At 41.3% G+C, this 22,237-nt stretch overlaps 1 protein-coding gene across 9 annotated transcripts in view; it reads right to left on the bottom strand.

Annotated features, from left to right (window-relative positions):
* The window catches only part of CPEB3 (cytoplasmic polyadenylation element binding protein 3), a 253,522-nt gene that overhangs the window by 35,884 nt on the left and 195,401 nt on the right, over nucleotides 1-22,237 (bottom strand). For all 9 annotated transcript variants that reach the window (XM_009214970.4, XM_009214972.3, XM_009214967.4 and 6 more), the window contains one exon: nucleotides 9,534-9,648. In XM_009214970.4, the coding sequence (XP_009213234.3) occupies nucleotides 9,534-9,648 (115 nt within the window). The remainder of the gene's footprint in view (nucleotides 1-9,533; nucleotides 9,649-22,237) is intronic.

The following is a 22,237-nucleotide window of genomic DNA, read 5'->3' as shown; positions in this document are numbered from 1 at the left end:
TTAACTAGAGACAATTTATTTACAGCCTTAAAGTAAATCTCCACAATTTAAAAAAGTAAAGATTTTAGAGTATATTCTAATCCAACTGTGAACTCTTCATACTAACCTCTCCCATTGAATTCTAAATAATAATACTAGTAATGATAATAGCCACAATAAACATTTACTGAGCACTTACAACCTACCACAGAGCACTAAGGTGCTACACAAATAGTAAAAACATACCCATGCTGTACCTTGCTATAGATCCAGAGGTGTGGCCTGTACTCCTTGTCACATTTCTTCTAAATATGCCTTTGTTTGTTTGTTTACTGAGACAGAGTCTCGCTCTGTCACCCAGGCTGGAGTGCAGTGGTGTGATCTTGGCTCACTACAACCTCCCCAGTTCAAGTGATTCTCCTGCCTCAGCCTCCCGAGTAGCTGGGATTACAGGCATGCGCCACCACACTTGGCTAATTTTTGTAATTTTAGTAGAGATGGGGTTTCACCATGTTGGCCAGGCTGGTCTTGAACTCCTGACCTCAAGCGATCCACCAGTCTTGGCCTCCCAAAGTGGTGGGATTATAGGCGTGAGTCACCATGCCTGGCCTAAATATGCCTTTATATTGGTATAGTTACAAAACAATAAAGGTACCATTAGAAAAACATGTAGCACTTACCTGCATACCAGATTGTCTGAAGGCAATTGTTTACTTGATAGTGGACAGCACCTTCTCCAGGTATGACCATTCCTTTTAGGCTACTCACATAGTATAAATCCAAAAGACTCAGCACTACCCCTGGGAAGTGACCCAAGAACCTGTTTCAACACCTATATATGGTATTTGGAAAGGAGAAGATAGGAAAGACAGACAATGACCTGGGCCACAGCCAATGTGCAAAGATCATCACATAGTAGAGCTCCATAGCAATCAGTATCTGGGGAGATGGAGAGCAGCACAACTCTTCTCTTCTAGGAGAAGAGTTCTGCAGAATGTACAAAGGGTGAAGGGCTGAACAGTAGAAGAACTCCACTAGATGTCTATGAACAAAAGGAAAGCCAAGCATTACTGGTTTCTGTACTACGAAACTGCTGAGGCAGTAAGTAAAACTGTGTTGCTACGTCAGAGAGGCTATCTTTACACTTCTCCAAAAGTTCTTTACATACCAGATTGCCTATTGGTGACTATTTTCTAACTGCCTATTTTTAATAGGAAGGACAACCCATAACCAACAAGTAATTTTCAGAAGGTGAGAAAATAAGCTAGTAAGAACTAAGCCTAAGAGTAAGCGTCATTAAAGACAGAGCAGCAGAAAGTTATCTCAATTATACCACTATGGTCAGAATTACTAAGCCATATCAGCCAAGGGAGCATTGTCTGTTAAAGCCAAGTAGCTGCTTACTGCAGTCTTGGGGCAGGATCCAGGAATCACATTCATTCAAACAATGTAACAGGAATTGTGCGCATACCCTGAATATCAGAGGTCCTTATACTTCATCCCAACAACCTCTGATGGTTTGAGGATCTCCTCATATGGCTATTACTGCAGTAACAGAGACCAAGAAACTGAAGGCAGAATTAATTGTTAATTGCAGTCATTAATGCATTTCCCTTATTGGTTGAATGGGTTTAGTGAAATAAGTAACCTCAGGACCCTATAACTTAAATACTAATTTTCAAAAGACAAGGCTTCCTCTGTAGTGAAATAAGAGAAGTAACAATCTCCAAGCCTGGTGAACGGCCAGGAAAAGAATGCTGGCAAGGAATTGAATGGCACTTGTCTTCCACCATAGGAAGGACTCAACAAAGTGTCTGATTTAGAAAGAAGGCACATGAGTGGTAAGCTTGAAACTCCAGCTAAGCAGAAGAGTTACTGTAACCACAGATTTTTCTACACCACAGTGTTCTCCAAAAAATCTTCAGGATCTTCTGATGCCAGAGAAGCACAAACATTCCATTACTTTGTGAATCTATCTGTTTGAAATCATCTGCACGTTCCAAGGATTAGATCATGACTGATGTTGCTGGCAGTTAAGTACTTTTGATAGGAAGCAGAAACCCTCATCTGCTTATGCTCTTATGAAAACTAATTATAAATAAATAATTTCCATTTATGAACTTATATATAGTTGCTTTTTTGGCCACCAAAAAGTCTGCAGACATTTGAGTCAATTAGGTCTCACTTAAGTGAAGGGCAATTTGTTGAGAAGCTAGAAGAAACCAAGGTGACTTAAGAAGAGGTTTTTGGGAGAAGAATATGAAAATTTCCCATCTCTTTCTCTACCCTCATCTGTATTTTAACTACAGAAAGTCTAATACTATGACCACCCTTGAAGAGAAGTAAACAGTAGTCAAACAGCTGCTGTTTGTACTTGGTCTTCTGCTCAACCAATAAGTCTTCATTCAGCATACTTCCTGCAGGCTGAACTCATTTAAGTACTAAACAGAATTTCTAGTCCTCATTTGAAACCATCCTCTGCAGAGGGCAAAGACAAAGTAGCTCCCAGGAGCATGTTCTTAACATTTCACCTGAGGAAGATAAGGGTACCAGAGCAGGGCATAGAGGTGAAGGAATCCAGCGTTCACATAGAGGTGAAAACAGGTATACAGTCCACGAGGAAGTCAAGACTTTCCAAACCATTTTTTATTTTCTTTCCCATCCAGACAGTGCTCATGGGTCTGTCTGGTCATGGTGGGAAGATGGCAGGTCTAATAGCTATGGTTCAAGGGTATACCGTACTTTGGACAAGATGCTCTGTGATCCTAAGACAACTTAAATTGTCTCATGAACAACTTTCATGGTAGCAGCAACACAATGAGTCTAATCCACATGCTGGCTCTTGTGATGAGAGTCACTGTGCTGCAGACTGGAGGGGCAAACTAGAATACTGCAGCAATGTGGAGCACATAGCATCCCCATGAATTCCTTTGGATTGTGATGACTATATCTCTGGAGTTGAATGTAAGCTTCAATTATGGTTCCTTGGATTTGCTCCTGATTCTTTTTTTTTTTTTTTTTTTGAGATGGAATCTTGCTCTGTTGCCCAGGCTGGAGTGCAGTGACACAATCTCGGCTCACTGCAACCTCCACCTCCTGGGTTCAAGTGATTCTCCTGCCTCAGCCTCCCAAGTAGCTGGGATTATAGGTGTGCAGTCACCATGCCTGACTAATTTTTATATTTTTAGTAGAGATGGGGTTTTGCCATATTGGCCAGGCTGGTCTTGAACTCCTGACATCAGGTAATCCGTCTGCCTTGGCCTCCCAAAGTGCTGGGATTACAGGCGTGAGCCACCGCTCTTGGCCTGCTCCTGATTCTTTACAAAGATGTGAAAGGGTCTTTAGTTCACCAGAGAGGAAACCCATGATGACTCCTCCCAGTCCTGCTTCACCTCACGGCCCTATTTATATCATTTAATCATAATATATTTCAAAGCCAGCTAAGGCAACATGTGAGCCTGAGATACTGGACAGCCAAATGAGATAGAGTGGAAATGAGGATTCCAGAGGAAAATAACACATTCGTCTTTACAGATTCTAAACTGTGAATCTAGAATCCGTATTTCTTCTCTTTGGAAATAAGGACAAAACAGATAGGCAAGAGGCATAGGGCACCTTAAGGTATCAAAGAGGTCTCGACTTCTGAAAGCAGGAAGATTAAACTTGACGAGGGCTTCCTAGGTTTACCACAATTGTCAAGGGCAATTCACATACTTCAAGGGGAAGAAATGTGCTCATAAGCTTCTGCTCTGCATCAGATATGTCGGGAAGTTAAGAATATTTTCAAATAGATGGTATGAACAATGAACTAAATCAGACAGAGTGCACTGGTACCAAGTTGACTGTTACTACTGTTACTGAGACAACACCTCAGATCTCAGCTTAATAAAGCATCTTTCTTTCGACCTGAGAAAGACCAATTACTCTATCTGAACTCTGCTTCATCATCTCTAAAGCACAGTCTACCACTTATAATCTCGCAGGGTTACTGTGAGAATTAAACATCCATGAGAGCTCTGGGCACACTGCTAAGGACAGAGTAGTATTCAAATGTTTAGTTTTGTCCAGGGTTCTTGCCCCACTCCCACCCTGTGAATCTCTGCTTAACATTTAAGTTGGCCTGGTTTCTGCTCTGTAAGTATCAATTCATCGCAGTGTTATTTTGGCTGTAGGCTAACATCACACAGCCTGCCACTGATATGGCAAAGTTTGACATCAGCTATGGATGAGGGTTTGCTTTTGGTGCAGAGGGAGGACACAAACACATACTAACATTAGAAGATCCTTATCCCTAAAGGTAATACAGTTAATCAAGTCAGTATGCCAAATCTGGAGTTTGTCCAGGACAACCCATACTGAACTTAGGACATGGTGAAAAAGCTTCTACTGTTGAAAAACTTGATACAAGATGGTTTCTGCCTGCAACTACTTCATAAAACAACAATAAAGGATAGGGTTATAATACTCCTGTTTCCTAAATCACAAATCAGGATATGGTTTCTAATACATGTGAACTATGAAATGTTTATACAAAATGTCTGAAATAAATGATCTTAGAAAAATTCAGGGCCGGGCGCGGTGGCTCAAGCCTGTAATCCCAGCACTTTGGGAGGCCAAGACGGGTGGATCACAAGGTCAGAAGATCGAGACCATCCTGGCGAACACGGTGAAACCCCATCTCTACTAAAAAATATAAAAAACTAGCCGGGCGAGATGGCGGGCGCCTGTAGTCCCAGTTACTTGGGAGGCTGAGGCAGGAGAATGGCATAAACCCGGGAGGCGGAGCTTGCAGTGAGCTGAGATCCGGCCACTGCACTCCAGCCCGGGCGACAGAGCGAGACTCCGTCTCAAAAAAAAAAAAAAAGAAAAATTCAGGATATATGTTCTCTAGATATATGCCATATATCTCTGAATATTTACTTCAGAAATTTTTGCCTCCCACAGAAAAACCATCCTCACAACAGTCAGGGCAGGTAAGGAAAGACAGAAAGAAATTTCAGGATTCATCACAGAATATTAGTAGGGGAGAAAAAGAAAGGAAAGAATTATCAGAGCAATTGTTAGGAAAGACAGGGCTGAAAGATGAACGAGCAAACAGTAGGCTGTGGGGACTCAGATGAGCACTCTCTCGAGATCGATCTGTTTTGCAGGGCCTAAGGAAGTCATGAAGTAAAGAACAGTTCATATGCTTCTAATGAGAAAGAATGAAAGTTTTTCCAGCCTGATCAAGGTTGGGAATGAATGGATCCAAAAGCTTGGTCACTGAGGCAGTCTTCCAATCAGATGCCAAAACCAAGAAATTTGGGATCAGAGAAATACTCATGTTAATCAACTGGGGAAGAGTACAGAGACAACATACCTCACTCTCTACTTGTTCCTGGTGGTATCATAACCCCCAAGCCTGGCACTTATTTTCTGTCAGAGTGAAGAGGTATGTATTCTGGAGAGGTCCTAATGCCATAGGGATATGCAACTGGGTTATTTCTGTATGGAGATTCAGGAAGACATGTTGCTCATATTACGTGAATGAAGCATAGTGGCAACATGTTGTACTTCCAGGTGGCAGCAGGAGAAGAATCAAATTGCCCATTTCCCTGTACTGACTCTGAAGAAAATGTGAGCTTTAGCCACATGGTGGCATGGTGAGTCCACTTACAGGCTTTCCTACTGTGAGGGTAGGGTGAGATGGGGAGTAGAAAGAAGACAAGATCTGATAAACACCAGGAGACTTCAGGCAAACCATCCTTGGCTTGCTATTGTCACCAATGGGAGTGATGAAAGGAAGAGACAGTAAGAATGTGGATTATTTGACATAGAGAAACCCACAATCAGGCAATAAGTAAGCTCATCTAAATTTTCCACTGATATTTTCCCATTTTCAGCTTTTCTTTTGTTTTCCTTTCCAGGACTGTGATTTTTTCCAACCTATTTTTTTTTCTTTTTTTGAGATAAGGTCTTACTGTCACCCAGGCTGGAGTGTACTGATGCAATATCAGCTCACTGCAGCCCTGAGCTCCCTGGGCTCAAGCGATTCTCCTGCCTCCGGAGACTGGGCTACAGGCGTGTGCCACCATGCCTGGCTAATTTTTGTATTTATTATAGAGACAGGGTTTCACCATGTCGCCCAGGCTGGTCCAACCTGAGTTCTTAAAAGGAAGGTTTATCAAAGAACCAGAAACTCAGGACAATACTGCTTAAAACAGGTTGCCTTTTTATTTTAGAGGTGTTTGTGTATTTCTGTTTAAAGGGATAAGGCCTGTATTCAGAATAACTATCAGTGATATTGGTCCTTGTGTTACAATAAGGAAATATCAAAGATAAATAAAAAAAAAAAACCAACTCACAAGATCCAAAGGAATAACACTTCAGTGATAACATTTTAGTCACTGTGACATATTAAGGGATACTTTTTGGCCCTTAATAAGGTAAAAATCCACCTGGACATCTAAAATCTCACCTGTTGAGTAGGGATGCCCATATCTAGTCCATGATCACTCTGCATAAAATGCTTAAAATATTTTTAGACTTTCCAAAATTCCATAACTAGAACATTCCTTGGAAATAATAAAAAATGCTCTAAAGTATTTCAAAACCAAATTTGAGAATCGTGTTAAAGAATACAATCTGGTCTCCAATTAATTCTGAGTTCACATTCTGTAAGTACATTTATTTTCTTCTGACATTTTTTGACTCTGTATATGATGACCTCTTTAACATGATAGTGGGATATTCAGTTTTGCATGACACATACTTTCTTAGTGCCAGTAATACAGTAGATGCTCAATAAATGTTTATAGTTCAAGTGAACTATACTGTATTCAATTTCAGCTTGTCTAGCAAAGTCACAATGAATTCTTTAAAAATCGTCTTCTATTCCAAGGTATACATCAGTTCCCAAAGCTCAGTGTGTTTCAAAGAAACCCAATTCCTATGATTATAGATAAAAGCTGCAGATGTTAACGTTTTGTCTTGATAACATGGCCCTCTAAACTAGAAGTCTTGGGATGAATGATAAAATTCTAAGACAATAATATAGATTACTTTGCCACCCAGAAACTAGCTACGCTTAAGGGAAGTGTTGGCATGGGGGAACACTATCAATAATACAAGTGATTTTAGATTACTATCCACATAACTATAAAAACAAAACATTTTAAAACAAAACATTTTAGCGTAGTTGAAAAAAGAGAACTTCTCCCGGGCACAGTGGCTCGCACCTATAATCCCAGCACTTTGGAAGGCCGAGGCGGGCAGATCACGAGGTCAGGAGTTTGAGAGCAGCCTGGCCAACATGGTGAAACAGTGTCTCTACCAAAAATACAAAACAGCCGGGCATGATGGTGAACGCCTGTAGTCCCAACTACTCCTGAGGCTGAGGCAGGAGAATCGCCCAAACCCGGGAGGTGGAGGTTGCGGTGAGCCGAGATCGTGCCACTGCACTCCAGCCAGGGTGGCAGAGTGAGACTCATCTCAAAAAAAAAAAAAGGAACTTCAAATTATGAAAGGTATAGTATAGTATCTAGTCAGGGAACACAAAATCCCATTTCTTACTAGACAACTAAATATAATTCTTGTCTAATCCTAGAATTTGTGGCATCTTGCAGACAACAAATATTAAAGAATATAATTTCAGGTTCAGGGGTTCACTTCTTGCAGTGTTGGTGTGATCATACAGCAAGTGTAGAAAAGGGATCTTCACAGGATTTACAGAAGAAAAATGATATATAGGCCCTTACCTATCCTTCCAAATCATTAAAACAGGAAGAATAAAGAGTGAATAATACAAATTGAAGTTTAAACTTCAATTTGTATAAACTTCTATGTCTGTGCCTTAAGATAGACATAAGAAGTTACAGCCAGTTCTGTTATTTTTTATAACTATAGGACTTTTTCAGAATATTTTTTCAGATTCCTATCTAGGAAAAAAAAGGAAAGGGGCTAGAACATAAAAACTCATTTGTGGCCGGACGTGGTGGCTCACGCCTGTAATCCCAGCCACTTTAGGAGGCTGAGGTGGGCGGATCACCTGAGGTCAGGAGATCGAGACCAGCCTGACCAACGTGGCAGAACCTTGTCTCTACTAGAAATACAAAAATTAGCCAGGCGTGGTGGCACACACCTGTAGTCCCAACTACTTGGGAGACTGAAGTTGGAGAAACCCTTGAACCCGGGAGGCGGAGGTTGCAGTGAGCCGAGATGGCACCACTGCACTCCAGTCTGGGCAACAGAGTGAGACTCCATCTCAAACAAACAAACAAACAAACAAACTAATTTATGCTTGTAGTTAGTTGCAAAAGGAAAAGCTACAATACTAGCTATGATTGTCCATTTATAAAATAAGAAAAAGGATTTCTGTCCCTCTCCACTCCTAAATATAACACTAGTTAGAAAAATTCAGAAATATTCCACAACACCCCCATCATTTTTTTTAAAAGCACAAACAGTTTACAAACAAAGGTCTGCATTTGCCCCCATCTCCTAATGCTTTTCACATTTGAATTAGCCCTTCTTAGACTTTCTTCTCCGACTGCAGATAAAAGGGAAGCATCTCTGCTGCTTTGCTTTCTACCTTTTGTTTGATAGTTTTCCATTGGAATGAAGAAAATAAGACCCAGTCAGAAAAAATATGTTTAAAAGTCCTTCAAAATGAAATTATTAATGTCTTTATATAGGTTTAAAGTTATCTTTTAGGTGTAGGCTGGAGATGGGATTTGGATAAATATGTTAGAAATGTTGAGGAACTTTCAGAATTAAGAAGTCACGAAAGTCATACAGCTAAATAACGTTAGGTTACATTTTATAATTCTGTTTCACAACATGATTTTAATGATCTCTGCTTTTTGTTTTAATTTTTAGGTAGAACTAAGTCTATGTGCATATAAATAACACAAAAGAAATGTACTTTCACAACTACAGTGGCAACAGTAACATTTTTTTGTTTTAGTTTAAAAAAATTAACTTAATTATTCTAAGTGCTTCAAAAACTTAGATCTTAGAAATAATTTTGTTATACTCCACTGGCATTAATACTGGTTATTAGGAGGCTGATGCACAGCTGATTGGATTTGTCTTTGGATTTAAATATGTATTGAAGCCATCAGTTCAACAACACTTCAAACTCGCCAGTCAATTATGATTCTGCTCAAATCAAGCAGCACAATTATTTCATCATTGGAAAGTAACTTAAAAAAACAACAACAGGGAAGCTTTAAAAAAGACAGATTTCTGTCATACATAACAATGCTGACTGGCATAAGAATGCACACTGCCAAATGTGTTATTATTTTTTACATAAGGGATTAAATAGGAAAGCACTAAATAAAATTCATTTTTTCAACATAACTGTTTAATGAAATTCACTTTTGCACCATAACAAAATAGAGCATTTTGGGAGAAAACCTTTAATCCTGAAAAAGCTCAGTGAAAACGACGACAGCCTTCTTTTTGGAGACTATGTATAGCTCACTGGAAACCTAGAAAATATTTAAGACTAAAGGCATTGGGGATTTTGTTGTTGTTGGTTTTGTTGTTGTGGTGTTACTATTTCCACTCACCAGCTCGAAGGGGTCGTGGAACTCCCCCAACAAAGATAGTTTTTCTGGGGTCCAAAGGCTGAGAACCATCCATTACAAAGTCACTGTCACTTAGGTTCCATGGTCGAATTTGCACCTGAAAAAAAGTCGTTTACTTGGTCCTTACTTCATTTCCAGCAACCCCAAATGAGAATAAGATGACTAAAGACAAACCCACTGATTTGTGCATTTCACAATGAACATGACCCAAACAAAATCCAGTTAATTAGTTAATGTAATCCGCATTAAGTACCTTTCAATAGAACTCTTGGGGAATCTACTTCCAGTACTGTACTCAGCACTCTAGACATATGACATATACCATGAAACCACTGGAAACCACCTCTGCCTGTGTTTTTTTTTTATTGTAAGGCAGGCTTTTAGAGACAGAGTCTGCATTTTGAATCAGATTCATTTTAACACACGATAGAGACTGTTTACAATGTGTCACAATACACCACTTTGTTTTAAGAGTTCATCTAAAGTACATCAGGAGTATTTTCTAAAAATTATCCATGTCTGACTTTTTAATTCTCATCACCTTCCAAAATTCAAACATATCTTTCAGCAATATGATTTAATACAGATTAACACGCAGCAAGTTAGCATAGAATTACCAGAGATAACAATATAGCACAAAGAGAGTACTCTCTGGCCAGGCACGGTGGCTCACACCTGTAATCCCAGCACTTTGGAAGGCCGAGGCAGGCGGATTCCTTAAGGTCAGGAGTTCGAGATCAGCCTGGCCAACATGGTGAAACCCTGTCTCTACTGAAAATACAAAAACTAGCTGGGTGTAGTGGCTCACATCTATAGTCCCAGCTACTCAGGAGGCTGAGGCATGAGAATCACTTGAACCCAGCAGGTAGAGGTTGCAGTGAGCCGAGATCGCGCCACTGCACTGCAGCCTGGGTGACAGAGCAAGACTGCCTCCAGAAAAAAAAAAAAAAAGAGAGAGAGAGAGAGTTATCTCTTTCGGATTTATCTGATTTTGACAAACGAGGCTGGTTAAATAAAAGCAAGCCTCAAAGTTTAAGTAAATTTTGTTTAAAGTAGAAAAAGAAATCTTTATGGCATATTTCTATTTGGTCATTTTTCTTAACTGGGACTCTAACTTAGTGCCCATAGTTTGTACTATTTTATCACAGAGTAAAAAATAAGGTATTTCATTAGAATTTTAACCTTAAAACATGAGCCTTTATGTATATGATTTTATACATGAAACCTTAAAACATGTTATCAAAGAATATATTAAAACAAAACAAAAACACAAAAACATCCTCCTGCATGAGAAGGCAAATTCTGCACTGCCTCAAAACCAACCAGTTAGGCAAGTAGCCAATATGCTCTGAGAAGCGGGCTGGGTGCAGAAAGGGAACCTGGTATCTGTCCTCAAGGAACATGCCATTCCCCCTCCCCTCCACCAATGACTAAGATAGAAAACAAAAAAGTTGACTTTTCATTTCCTTAGTATTAATGGAATTGTTCATTTTCCCCCTTGCTCAGACATCAACACTCAATGCAAGGAAACATATGGGATAATTTCGTATGTGGCTTGGCTTATACCCAGGAGTACTCCCACTTGAAAGGTAGCACCTGTGGCAATTATACTTTCAAAAATTTTGAATTAACTTTAAAACTGGAATTGCTCAGTTAGAAATAGTCTACTTTTTTTTTTTTTTTTTTTTGGAGATGGAGTTTCTCCTTTTTGCCCAGGCTGGAGTAAAGTGGCACCGTCTTGGCTCATGCAGCCTCCAACCCCTGGGTTCAAGAGAATTCTCCTGCCTTGGCCTCCCAAGTAGCTGGGATTACAGGTGACCGCGACCACACCCAGCTAATTTTTGTATTTTTAGTAGAGACAAGGTTTCACCACGTTGGCCAGCTGGTCTCAAACTCTTGACCTCAGGGGATCTACCCGCTTCGGCCTCCCAAAGTGTTAGGATTACAGGCATGAGCCACCGTGCCTGGCCAGTCTACACATTCTTTAAGATTGCTAAAAAAATTCACCCTCACCTAACTTTTTGCCTTTATTATTATTATTTGAGACAAGAGTGTTGCCTTATTGCCCAGGCTGGAGTGCAGTGGCATGATCTCGGCTCACTGCAACCTCTGTCTCCTGGGTTCAAATGATTCTCGTGACTCAGCCTCCTGAGTAGTTGGAATTATAGGCACCTGCCACCACACCTGGGTAATTCTTATATTTTTAGCAGAGACAGGGTTTCGCCATGTTGGCCAGGGTGGTCTCAAACTCCTGACCTCAAGAGATCTGCCCACCTCGGTCTCCCAAAGGGCTGGGATAACTGGAGCGAGCCACTGAGCCCAGCCACTTTTTGCCTTTTATGACACTGTTGGCCTCACCACTTAGCCAGAAGACACAAAATCTCCATTTCTTCCCTAGACCCTGAAAATTTGGACCTGTTTACAATACCGTTCACATTCAGACATTTGTTCCACCTTTATTGCATGAAAAAAAATGCAGTTCTTTCCGTGTAAACTTTGGTCTGTTTGACTAAATTATCATTCCCTTGACATTTACTACAAAGGCAGATTCACTAATACCATAAAGCATTACTTTTAAATGCCTTCATGAGGACCTATTGCCTATTACTAATTTTTTCATTTAATACACAATAATTTCCTGACACTGTGAGAACAAACAGTAAAGATTCCCTTAAATACACACACACACACACACACACATACACACACACACACAGATGTATCTTTTTCTACACACAATCTCTCTTCTGATCTCATTCCTAATAAAGCAGTTAAGGCAGCTTAGGGACCTGGTAAGGTAATTCCAATCACTTTATGTTAATTGCATTCGATCATAGATAACTTTATTTAAAAAATGAAAACTATTCTTGTGTAGTATCCAGTGGTCTGCTTTCATGCTCAATTAACTGAAACAGGAAATACAGCCTTTTATCAATAGCTGTAGGTTACCACTGCTCAAAAGAACTCTGCAAAAGATCTCAAACCTTCCTGCTGAGAGCTTTCATTATTGCCTACTGCCTTTTCTGCCCACTCCCCAACCCCCGACCTCACTTCATCACATTGCACACAACCCATTCCTTTATTCTTGGCATTGTAGATAAGGTAAAAATATAGGAAGAGGGCTCAAGACACAGTGCTGATTAACCCTATTCACAAAACCTACATTTCCCAGCTGCCACCAGAAAACAGTTGCTCAGAGCTGTCACCTCTGCAGAATTAATCAACATAGAACAATATCAACACACTCTATCTACTAAGCAAATAATAATATTGTGGTACTATCTGTATGAAAAGTTACACTCACACTCTGGTTTCTCTCTGAAATCTAAGCCCATTCTCACATCAGGCCTGTTTCTCCAGACCTCAGGTCCTGATATCCGTGTTCTATCCTTCTGGACTTACTCTTTGTTTGGATATATTTTCTGGTCCTGATTTTGTGTGTGTGTGTGTGTGTATATGTGCATATATATATATGTATATATATACTTCATTGTTATATCATACTTTATAAGCTAATTCAAATATTTTGTGGAGAGTATAAATAAAATAACCACTTTTTAATTATCTTCGTTTAATAATTATTTTTGAGAATAGATGAAATTATAATTCTGTCCTAATTCAATATAAATTTCCTCTCTCTATATAAAACTGGTCCTCCATATCTGAGGGTTCTGAGTCTGCAACGAGGGTCAGCCAATCTCAAATAGAAAACTTTTTTTTTTTTTTTTTTTGGAGATGGAGTCTCGTTCTGTCACCCAGGCTGGAGTGCAGTGGCACAATCTCAGCCCACTGAAACCTCCACCTCACAGGTTCAAGCAATTCCCCTGCCTCAGCCTCCTGAGTTGCTAGGGCGTGTCACCATACCCGGCTGATTTTTTTTTTTTTAAGTAGAGATGGGCTTTCATCATGTTGGCCAGGCTGGTCTCAAACTCTTGATCTCAGGTATCTACCTGCCTCGGCCTCCCAGAGTGCTGGGATTACAGGTGTGAGCCACTATGTCCGGCCTAGAATATGTTTTAAAACAAAAATAACAGTAACAATAATACAAATTTTAAAACTACAGTAGAACGACTATTTATATAGCATTTACATTGTATTAGGTATTGTAAGTAATCTAGAGACAATTCAAAGTGTATGGGAGGATGCACATAGGTTATACTATTTTATGTAAGGGACTTGAGCATCTGTGGATTTTGGTATCTGAGCGGGGGTCCTAGAACCAATCTCTTATGCAAACTTAGGAACAACTGTACAGGGCTAACTCTGTGAGTGTGTGTGACAAAGAAGGTGTGTGAGTGAAACAACTCTTCCAGTAGGTTGTCAAGTAGGCGCTTTAGGGGCAATAAAAGCCTCAGTATCCTGAGGACAAGTATAAGGATGTCCCCCAGAAACAGTAAAGATTCCCTTAAATTATCCTAACATGATTCCAGCACTTCTTCCTGGAGCAGCCTGACCACATTTGCTTGTAAAGGTGACTCTAAAAAGAGTTTGCTGGCCAGGTGCAGTGGCTCATTTCTGTAATCCCGGCACTTTGGGAGACCGAGCTGGGCGGATCATTTGAAGTCAGGAGTTCGACAACAGCCTGGCCAACATGGTGAAACCCCGTCTCTACTAAAAATACAAAAATTGGCTGGGTGTGGTGGCGGGCACCGGTAATCCCAGCTACTCAGGAAGCTGAGGCAGGAGAACCACTTGAACCTGGGAGGCAGAGGCTGCAGTGAGCCAAGATTGCACCACTGCACTCCAGCCTGGGTGATTAGAGTGAGACCCTGTCTCAAAATAAAATAAAAATAAAAATATAAAAAGAGGGGCTACAGTATCCTTTGGGAAGCTCCAGCTCTTGGGCCATGCCATGTCCTTACAGTAGGGGGTCACACAAACTCAAATGGCCATAGGGTCAGACAGGTAGCACAAATGTCAAGCCACGTTTGGGTTAGTACGCAGGCAGTAACACACTGGAGTAAACTACTTCTCAGCTCCAGCAAGTAGTTACCACTTGCCTATGTATTGTCAGACTTTTCTCATTTTTCAAGAGTGGCTAGAAATTCAGATTTTTAAGTAAAACTTCAAGATTCTAAAATAGGAACTAATTCAAATGTTAAAAGTCACTATACAGGCTAAATAAAACTATCTGCAGACCAGATGTATGCCACGGGCCCCACCCAGTCCATGATCTTTGGCTTGAAGAGTTTAGTTACCACACAGCTCACAATGATGGAACGTTTTGTTCCATTAGCACATATGAGAGAAAATACAAAAATCGTTTTTCTTTAGTTTCTCTCTAAAGCACGTATTCCTATGGAAGCTCTCCTGAGGACTACTTTTGGCTGAATTACATTATCTTCTAAATTCTTATCTTCTTTTTCATATAACTGCTTACCTCCAAAGGCAAAATCTTTTTAGGAATAAAGACAAAAACCAAACACAGTGCTGAGTGCTATAAATATAATAATTTATACCATATAGTGACTTTAACATCAGCCTTTAAGAAATCTAAAAGAATTTAACATTAATAATATCAACAGTTAGTAGTGAAATCAGTAATATTCCTTTTCAAGGTTTCTCAAAGTTTGTTCTGTGGAACATGGGTCCCTAAGGTTGGTCTGCCAGATAAGCAGTGTTGGGGAAAAGCTGTAGATTATCTTCTCCTTCTTGGCGTTTCATGGCACCCATTAGTGTACTTAATTAAAGGCTCTAAGAAATTCTATAGAAATCTTTTCAGCCAGGTGCAGTGGCTCACACCTGTAATCCCAGTACTTTGGGAGGCCAAGGTGGGTGGATCACCTGAGGTCAGGAGTTCGAGACCAGCCTGACCAGCAGGGTGAAACCCCGTATCTACAAAAATACAAAATCAGTCAGGCATGGTGGTGCACGCCTGTAATCCCAGCTACTTGGGAGGCTGAGGCAGGAGAATTGCTTGAACCCAGAAAGTGGACGCTGTGGTGGGCCAAGATCACACCACTGCACTCCAGCCTGGGCACAAGAGCGAAACTCCACCTCAAAAAAAAAAAAAAAAAAAAAAATCTGTTCAATGTTGTTTAACTCAGCATTTCTAAAATTATTTCCATAGACCCCATTTTTTGCATGACACCTATTAATACCTACACTTCCAATAATTCTGCCCTACTATACCTTGCTCTTTTTTTTTTTTTTTTTTTTGAGACGGAGTTTCGCTCTTGTTGCCCAGGTTGGAGTGTGATGGCACAATCTCGGCTCACCGCAACCTCTGCCTCCCAGGTTCAAGTGATTCTCCTGTCTCAGCCTCCCAAGTAGCTGCGATTACAGGTATGCACCACTATGCCTGGCTAATTTTGTATTTTTAGTAGAGATGGGGTTTCTCCATGTTGGTCAGGATGGTCTCAACATCAGGTGATCTGCCCGTCTCAGCACCAAGTTTTCAGAAACTTCACTCCATCCCTGGCCTTTTCCTTACTTATTTCTTGCTATTGCTCTGAAAAGTTTGATTCTATAGAGATTAACTTTAAATGGTTAAGAGTATACTAAACTGAAATATTAGATAGCTGTTCAAAGAACTGAAAGTTTTCTGGCTAAACTGTATAAAAGATATGTTACCAAACCAGTTTGACTATTTTTATGTTTCTTTCTTTTTTTTTAGATGGAGTCTTGCTCTGTCACTCAGGCTGGAGTGTAGTGGTGCAATCTTGGCTCACTGCAACCTCTGCCTCCCGGGTTCAAGCAATTCTCCTGCCTCGGTCTCCCAAGTAGCTGGGATTACAGGCACCTGCCCCAAAGCCTGGTTAGTTTTTGTATTTTCAGTAGAGACAGGGTTTCACCATGTTGGCCAGGCTGGTCTCAAACTCCTGACCTCAAGTGATCCGCCCACCTCAGCCTCCCAAAGTGCTGGGATTACAGGCATGAGCCACCATGGCTGGCCCAGTTTGAAATTTTTATCAATAAAGAGTAAAATAATTATAGCTTCATATAAAAACTAAAGTTTCATCCTACTTAAAACTGAAGGTCATTAATAGGGATAAGATTAGATCAAGGGCTAGGAAAAACAAGACATGCAATATGGGTCTTTTCGTCGCCTTTTTTTTTTTTTTGAGACAGGGTCTCACTCTGTCACTCAGGCTAGAATACAGTAGTACATGGAGTACAAGCATGCGCCACCATGCCCAGCTAATTTTTGTATTTTTTGTAGAGACAGGGTTTTGCTGTGTTGCCCAGGTTGATCTTGAACTTAGGGGCCCAAGCAATCCACCCACCTCAGCCTCCCAAAGTGCTAGGATTATAGGCGTGAGCCACTGTGTCTGCCCTCTACAATGGGTTACTTCTTTAATCAGAATGTTATATGATAACATCATTTCCTAAAAAGAAAATTTCATTGACAATTGACCAGAACCTCTTAGTTAAAATTAAATATAAAATGCATTTTTGGCCAGGCACGGTGGCTCACGCCTGTAATCCCGGCACTTTGGGACACCGAGGCGGGTGGATCACCTGAGGTCAGGAGTTTGAGACCAGCCTGGCCAACATGGTGAAACCCCATTTCTACTAAAAAAAAAAAAAAAAAAAAAAAAATACAAAAAATTAGCTGGGTTTGGTGGCAGGTGCCTATAATCCTAGCTTCTTGGAAGGCTGAGGCAGGAGAATTGCCTGAATCCGGGAGGCAGAGGTTGCAGTGAACTGAGATCACGCCATTGCACTCCAGCCTGGACAGTGAAAGCCGTCTCAAAAAAAAAAAAAAAAAAAAAGCATTTTTGGCCAGGCATGGTGGCTCATGCCTATATAATCTCAGCACTTTGGAAGGCCAAGGCTGGAGGACCACTTGAGGCCAGGAGTTCAAGACCTGCCTGGGCATCATAGTGACACCCTGTCTCTATGAAAACCTTTTTAAAATTAGCTAGGTGTGGTGGCTAAGGTGGGAAGATCGTTTAGGCCCTGGAGTTTGAGGTTGCAGTGAGTTGTGATGAAGCCACTGCACTCCAGCCTGGGCGACAGAACCAGCCCTTCTCTCAGGAAAATATTTTTGTTGTATCTAATTTAATTACAGGATAAGAGAAAACACAAGTTTTTGTTTCTGTTTTCCCTCCTTGCAGCAGGGAGAAAACATATTTGTTTTCCCCCCAGCAGCAAGGAGAAAACATAGTTGTTTTTTTTGTTTTTTTGTTTTTTTTGAGACAGAGTTTTACTCTTGTTGCCCAGGCTGGAGTGCAATGGCACGATCTCTACTCACCACAACCTCCACTCCCAGGTTCAAGCGATTCTCGTGCCTCAGCCTCTCAAGTAGCTGAGATTACAGGCATGCGCCACCACGCCTGGCTAATTTTTTTGTATTTTCAGTAGAGACAGGGTTTCTCCATGTTGATCAGGCTGGGCTCAAACTCCCGACCTCAGGTGATCCGCCCGCCTCGGCCTCCCAAAGTGCTAGGGTTACAGGCGTGAGCCACCACGCCCAGCCTGAAAACATAGTTTTAATACGAATAGTTTGTTTTTTGTTTTTTGTGTTTTTTTTGATGGAGCCTTGCTCTTGTCACCTAGGCTGGAGTGCAATGGCACAATTTCGGCTCACTGCAACCTCCACCTCCTGGGTTCAAGTGATTTTCCTGTCTCAGCCTTCTGAATAGCTGGGATTACAGGCGCCCGCCACCATGCCCAGCAAATTTTTGTATTTTTAGTAGAGACGGAGTTTCACCAGGTTGGTCAGGCTGGTCTCGAACTCCTGACCTCAGGTGATCCACCACGCCCAGCCGATAAGATAAGAACAGTTTTTGTTGTTGTTGTTGTTGTTTTTTGAGAGAGTCTCACTCTGTCGCCCAGGCTGGAGTGCAGTAGCACGAACTCAGCTCACTGCAAGCTCTGCCTCCCGGGTTCACACCATTCTCCTGCCTCAGCCTCCCGAGCAGCTGGGACTACAGGCACCCACCACCATGCCCGGCTATTTTTTGTATTTTTAGTAGAGATGGGGTTTCTCCCTGTTAGCCAGGATGGTCTCGATCTCATAACCTCGTGATCCACCAGCCTATGCCTCCCAAAGTGCTGGGATTACAGGCATAAGCCACCGCACCTGGCCATGAACTGTTTCTAACACAAACCTCAAGACTTCAAATTTCTCAGCATAACCACATATCCCTACACCTAGAGTTCTCAGTTACAATTTAGTATTTAGATATTCATCTACCAATACACATCATCAAGCTCATTTTTAACTTCTCACTCTGTATGGTCCCTTCTTTAGATTACAGCATCCATCATATGAACATCCTACTGCATAGGATTTCATTTTCATCTGTTCATCTTAAGGCAGCTCCAAACGGCAAACTGTTCGGGCAGCCAGCTCGGGAAACTACCTGACTAAAGACCCCCTCAAAGCCATATGCTCTTTTTCCCATAAAGGACCTGGTTCAGAGCTCAGCTACTTCCCCCATACTCTGATTTCCTTTTTCCTTTTCCTCTTTTCAGTACCCTTCAAACTCAAGCTCTTTAGGAAAAAAAGTCTCCATTATTCTCTCCCCAATCCTACAATCCTTTTAGTCTACATAAATCAGAAAAACAATACTGCAGAACCATCAGGACTGCTCTCCCCAACAAGCAGCAGCACCCCAGCTCATCCCAATAGCCAGGATGAGTCAGCTAAACCTAGGTCTGCTGACATACAGCTGCAACAGCTCAGTTGTAGTGGTGATGAACTCAGACCCACCCCAGCTGTCAGCAATTCTATTTTAAGCATCACAGACTTCACAAAATGACTGGATTGCCCCAGCAATATCAGAAATAAACTAGTTTGTGGCCAGGTGTGGTGGCTCACACATGTAATCCCAGCACTTTGGGAGGCCAAGGTGGGTGGATCACTTGAGGTCAAAGTTTGAGACCAGCCTGGCCAACATGGTGAAACCCTGTCTCTACTAAAAATACAAAAATTAGCTGGGCATGGTGGTGTGTGCCTGAAATTCCAGCTACTCAGGATGCTAAGGCAAGAGAATCGCTTGAACCTGGGAGGTGGAGGTTGCAGTGAGCCGAGATTATGCCACTACACTCCAGCCTGGGTGACAGCCTCTGTCTCAATAAATAAATAAATAAATAAACAAGCTAGTTTGTGGTTTGTGAGGCATCTTTATCTCTTCCCTGGCATAAGGAGTTGGTTTATTATTAATCACCAAAACTAAGAGCCACAATAATAATTGTGGTTTGGACTCCTCACAGCACACTGATATTGGCATCTCATTTCAACATAATTTTGACCACATAGCTCCCTAACAAATAGGTCAGCCAGTTTCAGGAGTTTAGATGCTATCTATTATTCTCAAGTGCTGAAGAGGAAGAGAGGCCTTCCCTGCATCTTCTGGGGGCAGTGGAGAGAAAGGAACAGCTAATCAGAGTCTTTGGCCTTAGTAAGACTTCTATATTCCAGGTAGCTCTGGGGGCTTCAGTCAGACCTCCGTCAGGCCTCAAGGCAAAAAGCCGTAACTCTCACATTCAGACTATTCCTCCCATTCCCTAGATACAAGTAGTCTCCAAGTAGAAGGAGAAAATCTTCATCAAAATAGCCAGGATTCTTCCTAGACAGGGAGCCAAAAGTAACCCTAGGAAATTCTTTCACGTCCTATTTGGATACTCCAAGTCCACCCTCAGGTTTAGGAAATAGTCCAGGTACAAAAAGGAAACTCCTACCCCCATCACCAGGCTGCAGAGCCTATTATCTGATGCAAGGCAACTACAGGCTTTACAACCCCTTTGGGACCTTCAGTTACTGATGAACAATTCGAACAATTCGGTACACTGTTTCATAAGAGCACTCAGTGCAGAAATAGAGCATGCATAAACTGACCCATGAAAATGGTTATGCATATCTTTGCACTGTATTTGATTTAATAAAGCCATTATCAATTAAATGTTATGCCCAGAAGACTCAAGTCAACACCTTCTCTCTAAAGGCTTTTCTGACTGTCTCAGAAACATCTGAGTACTCTGCCCTTGGAGCGCTCTCCCCATCACAACTACTCCCTCTAATACTTCCATGCAGCTATTTTAACTTTCAGGTTTTCAGAGCATCTGTGGCTCCTTAGGTCACTTACTGGTCATATGTCTATTTCCCTCTATTGGACTCTAAGGTCCTCTAAGGCTGAAACCATATATTTGTGTGGATCCCAACTGCGCAGCACAGTGCCTAACCATTAGTGAGTGCTCTGTGCAAGTTTGGTGTGTAAACAAATGTTTTCCTGAGGGGCTGACACTGGTGTCACAAAGCATGTCCAGCAGCTGCTCTTCCACAACTCCCAGATTACTCTCCTCACTCCACTGAGAGCTACCTTCCAGGGGTAGGAAAATAGGGTGCATTTGGTCACCAGTGAATGCCCAAGGTCTTGGGCTTAATGAGTGCAAATCTCTGATGCCACTAGGTGAGACCCACTCAGTGATCAAAATTATCTAGTGTTCATCATCACTGCTGATGCTGCTACATCACTCAGAAAGCATAAACATGACAGCTGATTCCCTTTTGAAAGAAAAAAGAAATCAACAGCACGTTTGAGCACTTATATTGCACTACTGTGCTGGGCATTTTACAGTCACACTTAAACAGCACCACACTATATGCTCTAAAAATTATCCCTACTTTAGAGCTAAGGAAGCTAAGGATCAGAAGAGGGAAGTCATCTCGGAACTGAACTCCAGGTTTATAAAACAGTCTACATGTACTCTTTCCACTACAATCATGTTGTGTGCCTGCAAGACTCCCTGTTCTCCAGGCTACTGGCCACCAGTCACAGCTTCCAGAGAGGCTCCTGGACAAGTCAACATGAATTTTTACTGGTGAGTGATTAACAACTCTTTTTTCTCCAAACTCTTTATGCCTATTTGCAATGCATCAAGAAATGACCAACGGACATTTGTTGGACCTATTAACAAAACCAGCAGTTAGCAAAGCTCGAGAAAAATGAGTTAGCAGTGAAACTAGCACTGTATCCAGCTATTTTAACTTTCAGGTTCACAGTCTCAGGCAATCTTGTACTCCAGCCAGACAACTTCGTCCAATGTCTACATAAATATGAACTTTCAGCTCCATGGTACTAGGACAAGGATGTTGTTACTGGCATGCTGATCACTAAAACTCTTGAGAGGAATATACACATAAAAGTTCAGGTTACCGAAGTTTTTCCTGGGAAGATGCCTATTCTTTGAATGAGCTTCATGGAATACTAATTCCACAGGAATCTACACGAGTATCATCCCCAAAGCAGGTATGTAAAATGCTGGATTAAACAATTTTACACAAATGTATATATTGTAAGACTTCTCAGAACGTTAATATATCAATGTTTCCCAAATGATTTTGGCTAAGGAAACTTTAATTAAAAGACAAAATGGATATACAATGCACAAAGTGCTCAAAAAATGACATCTATTACCATTATGAGGAAACCTTTTGTCAACGATCCTCTCAAGAGATTAGTCTTTGATGGGAGAAGTATTCTTCAGAACACTGGAAAACACTGAACATTATCCCTTAAGGGGTGGCATTGGCTATTTTGTCCACTAGCTACCATTTAGTACAATGGAAATGCAACTTTTTTTTTTTTTTGAGACAGACTCTTGCTCTGTCACCCAGGCTGGAGTGCAGTGGCACGATCTTGGCTCACTGCAAGCCCCGCCTCCCAGGTTCACACCATTCTCCTGCCTCAGCCTTCAGACTAGCTGGGACTACAGGCACTTGCCACCATGCCCAG

The sequence above is a fragment of the Papio anubis genome, chromosome 11 (genome assembly GCF_008728515.1).
Source record: "Papio anubis isolate 15944 chromosome 11, Panubis1.0, whole genome shotgun sequence".
NCBI classification, from domain to species: domain Eukaryota; kingdom Metazoa; phylum Chordata; class Mammalia; order Primates; family Cercopithecidae; genus Papio; species Papio anubis.
Note: the sequence above shows the minus strand (reverse complement) of the source record. Positions and strands in the feature narration are given on the sequence as shown.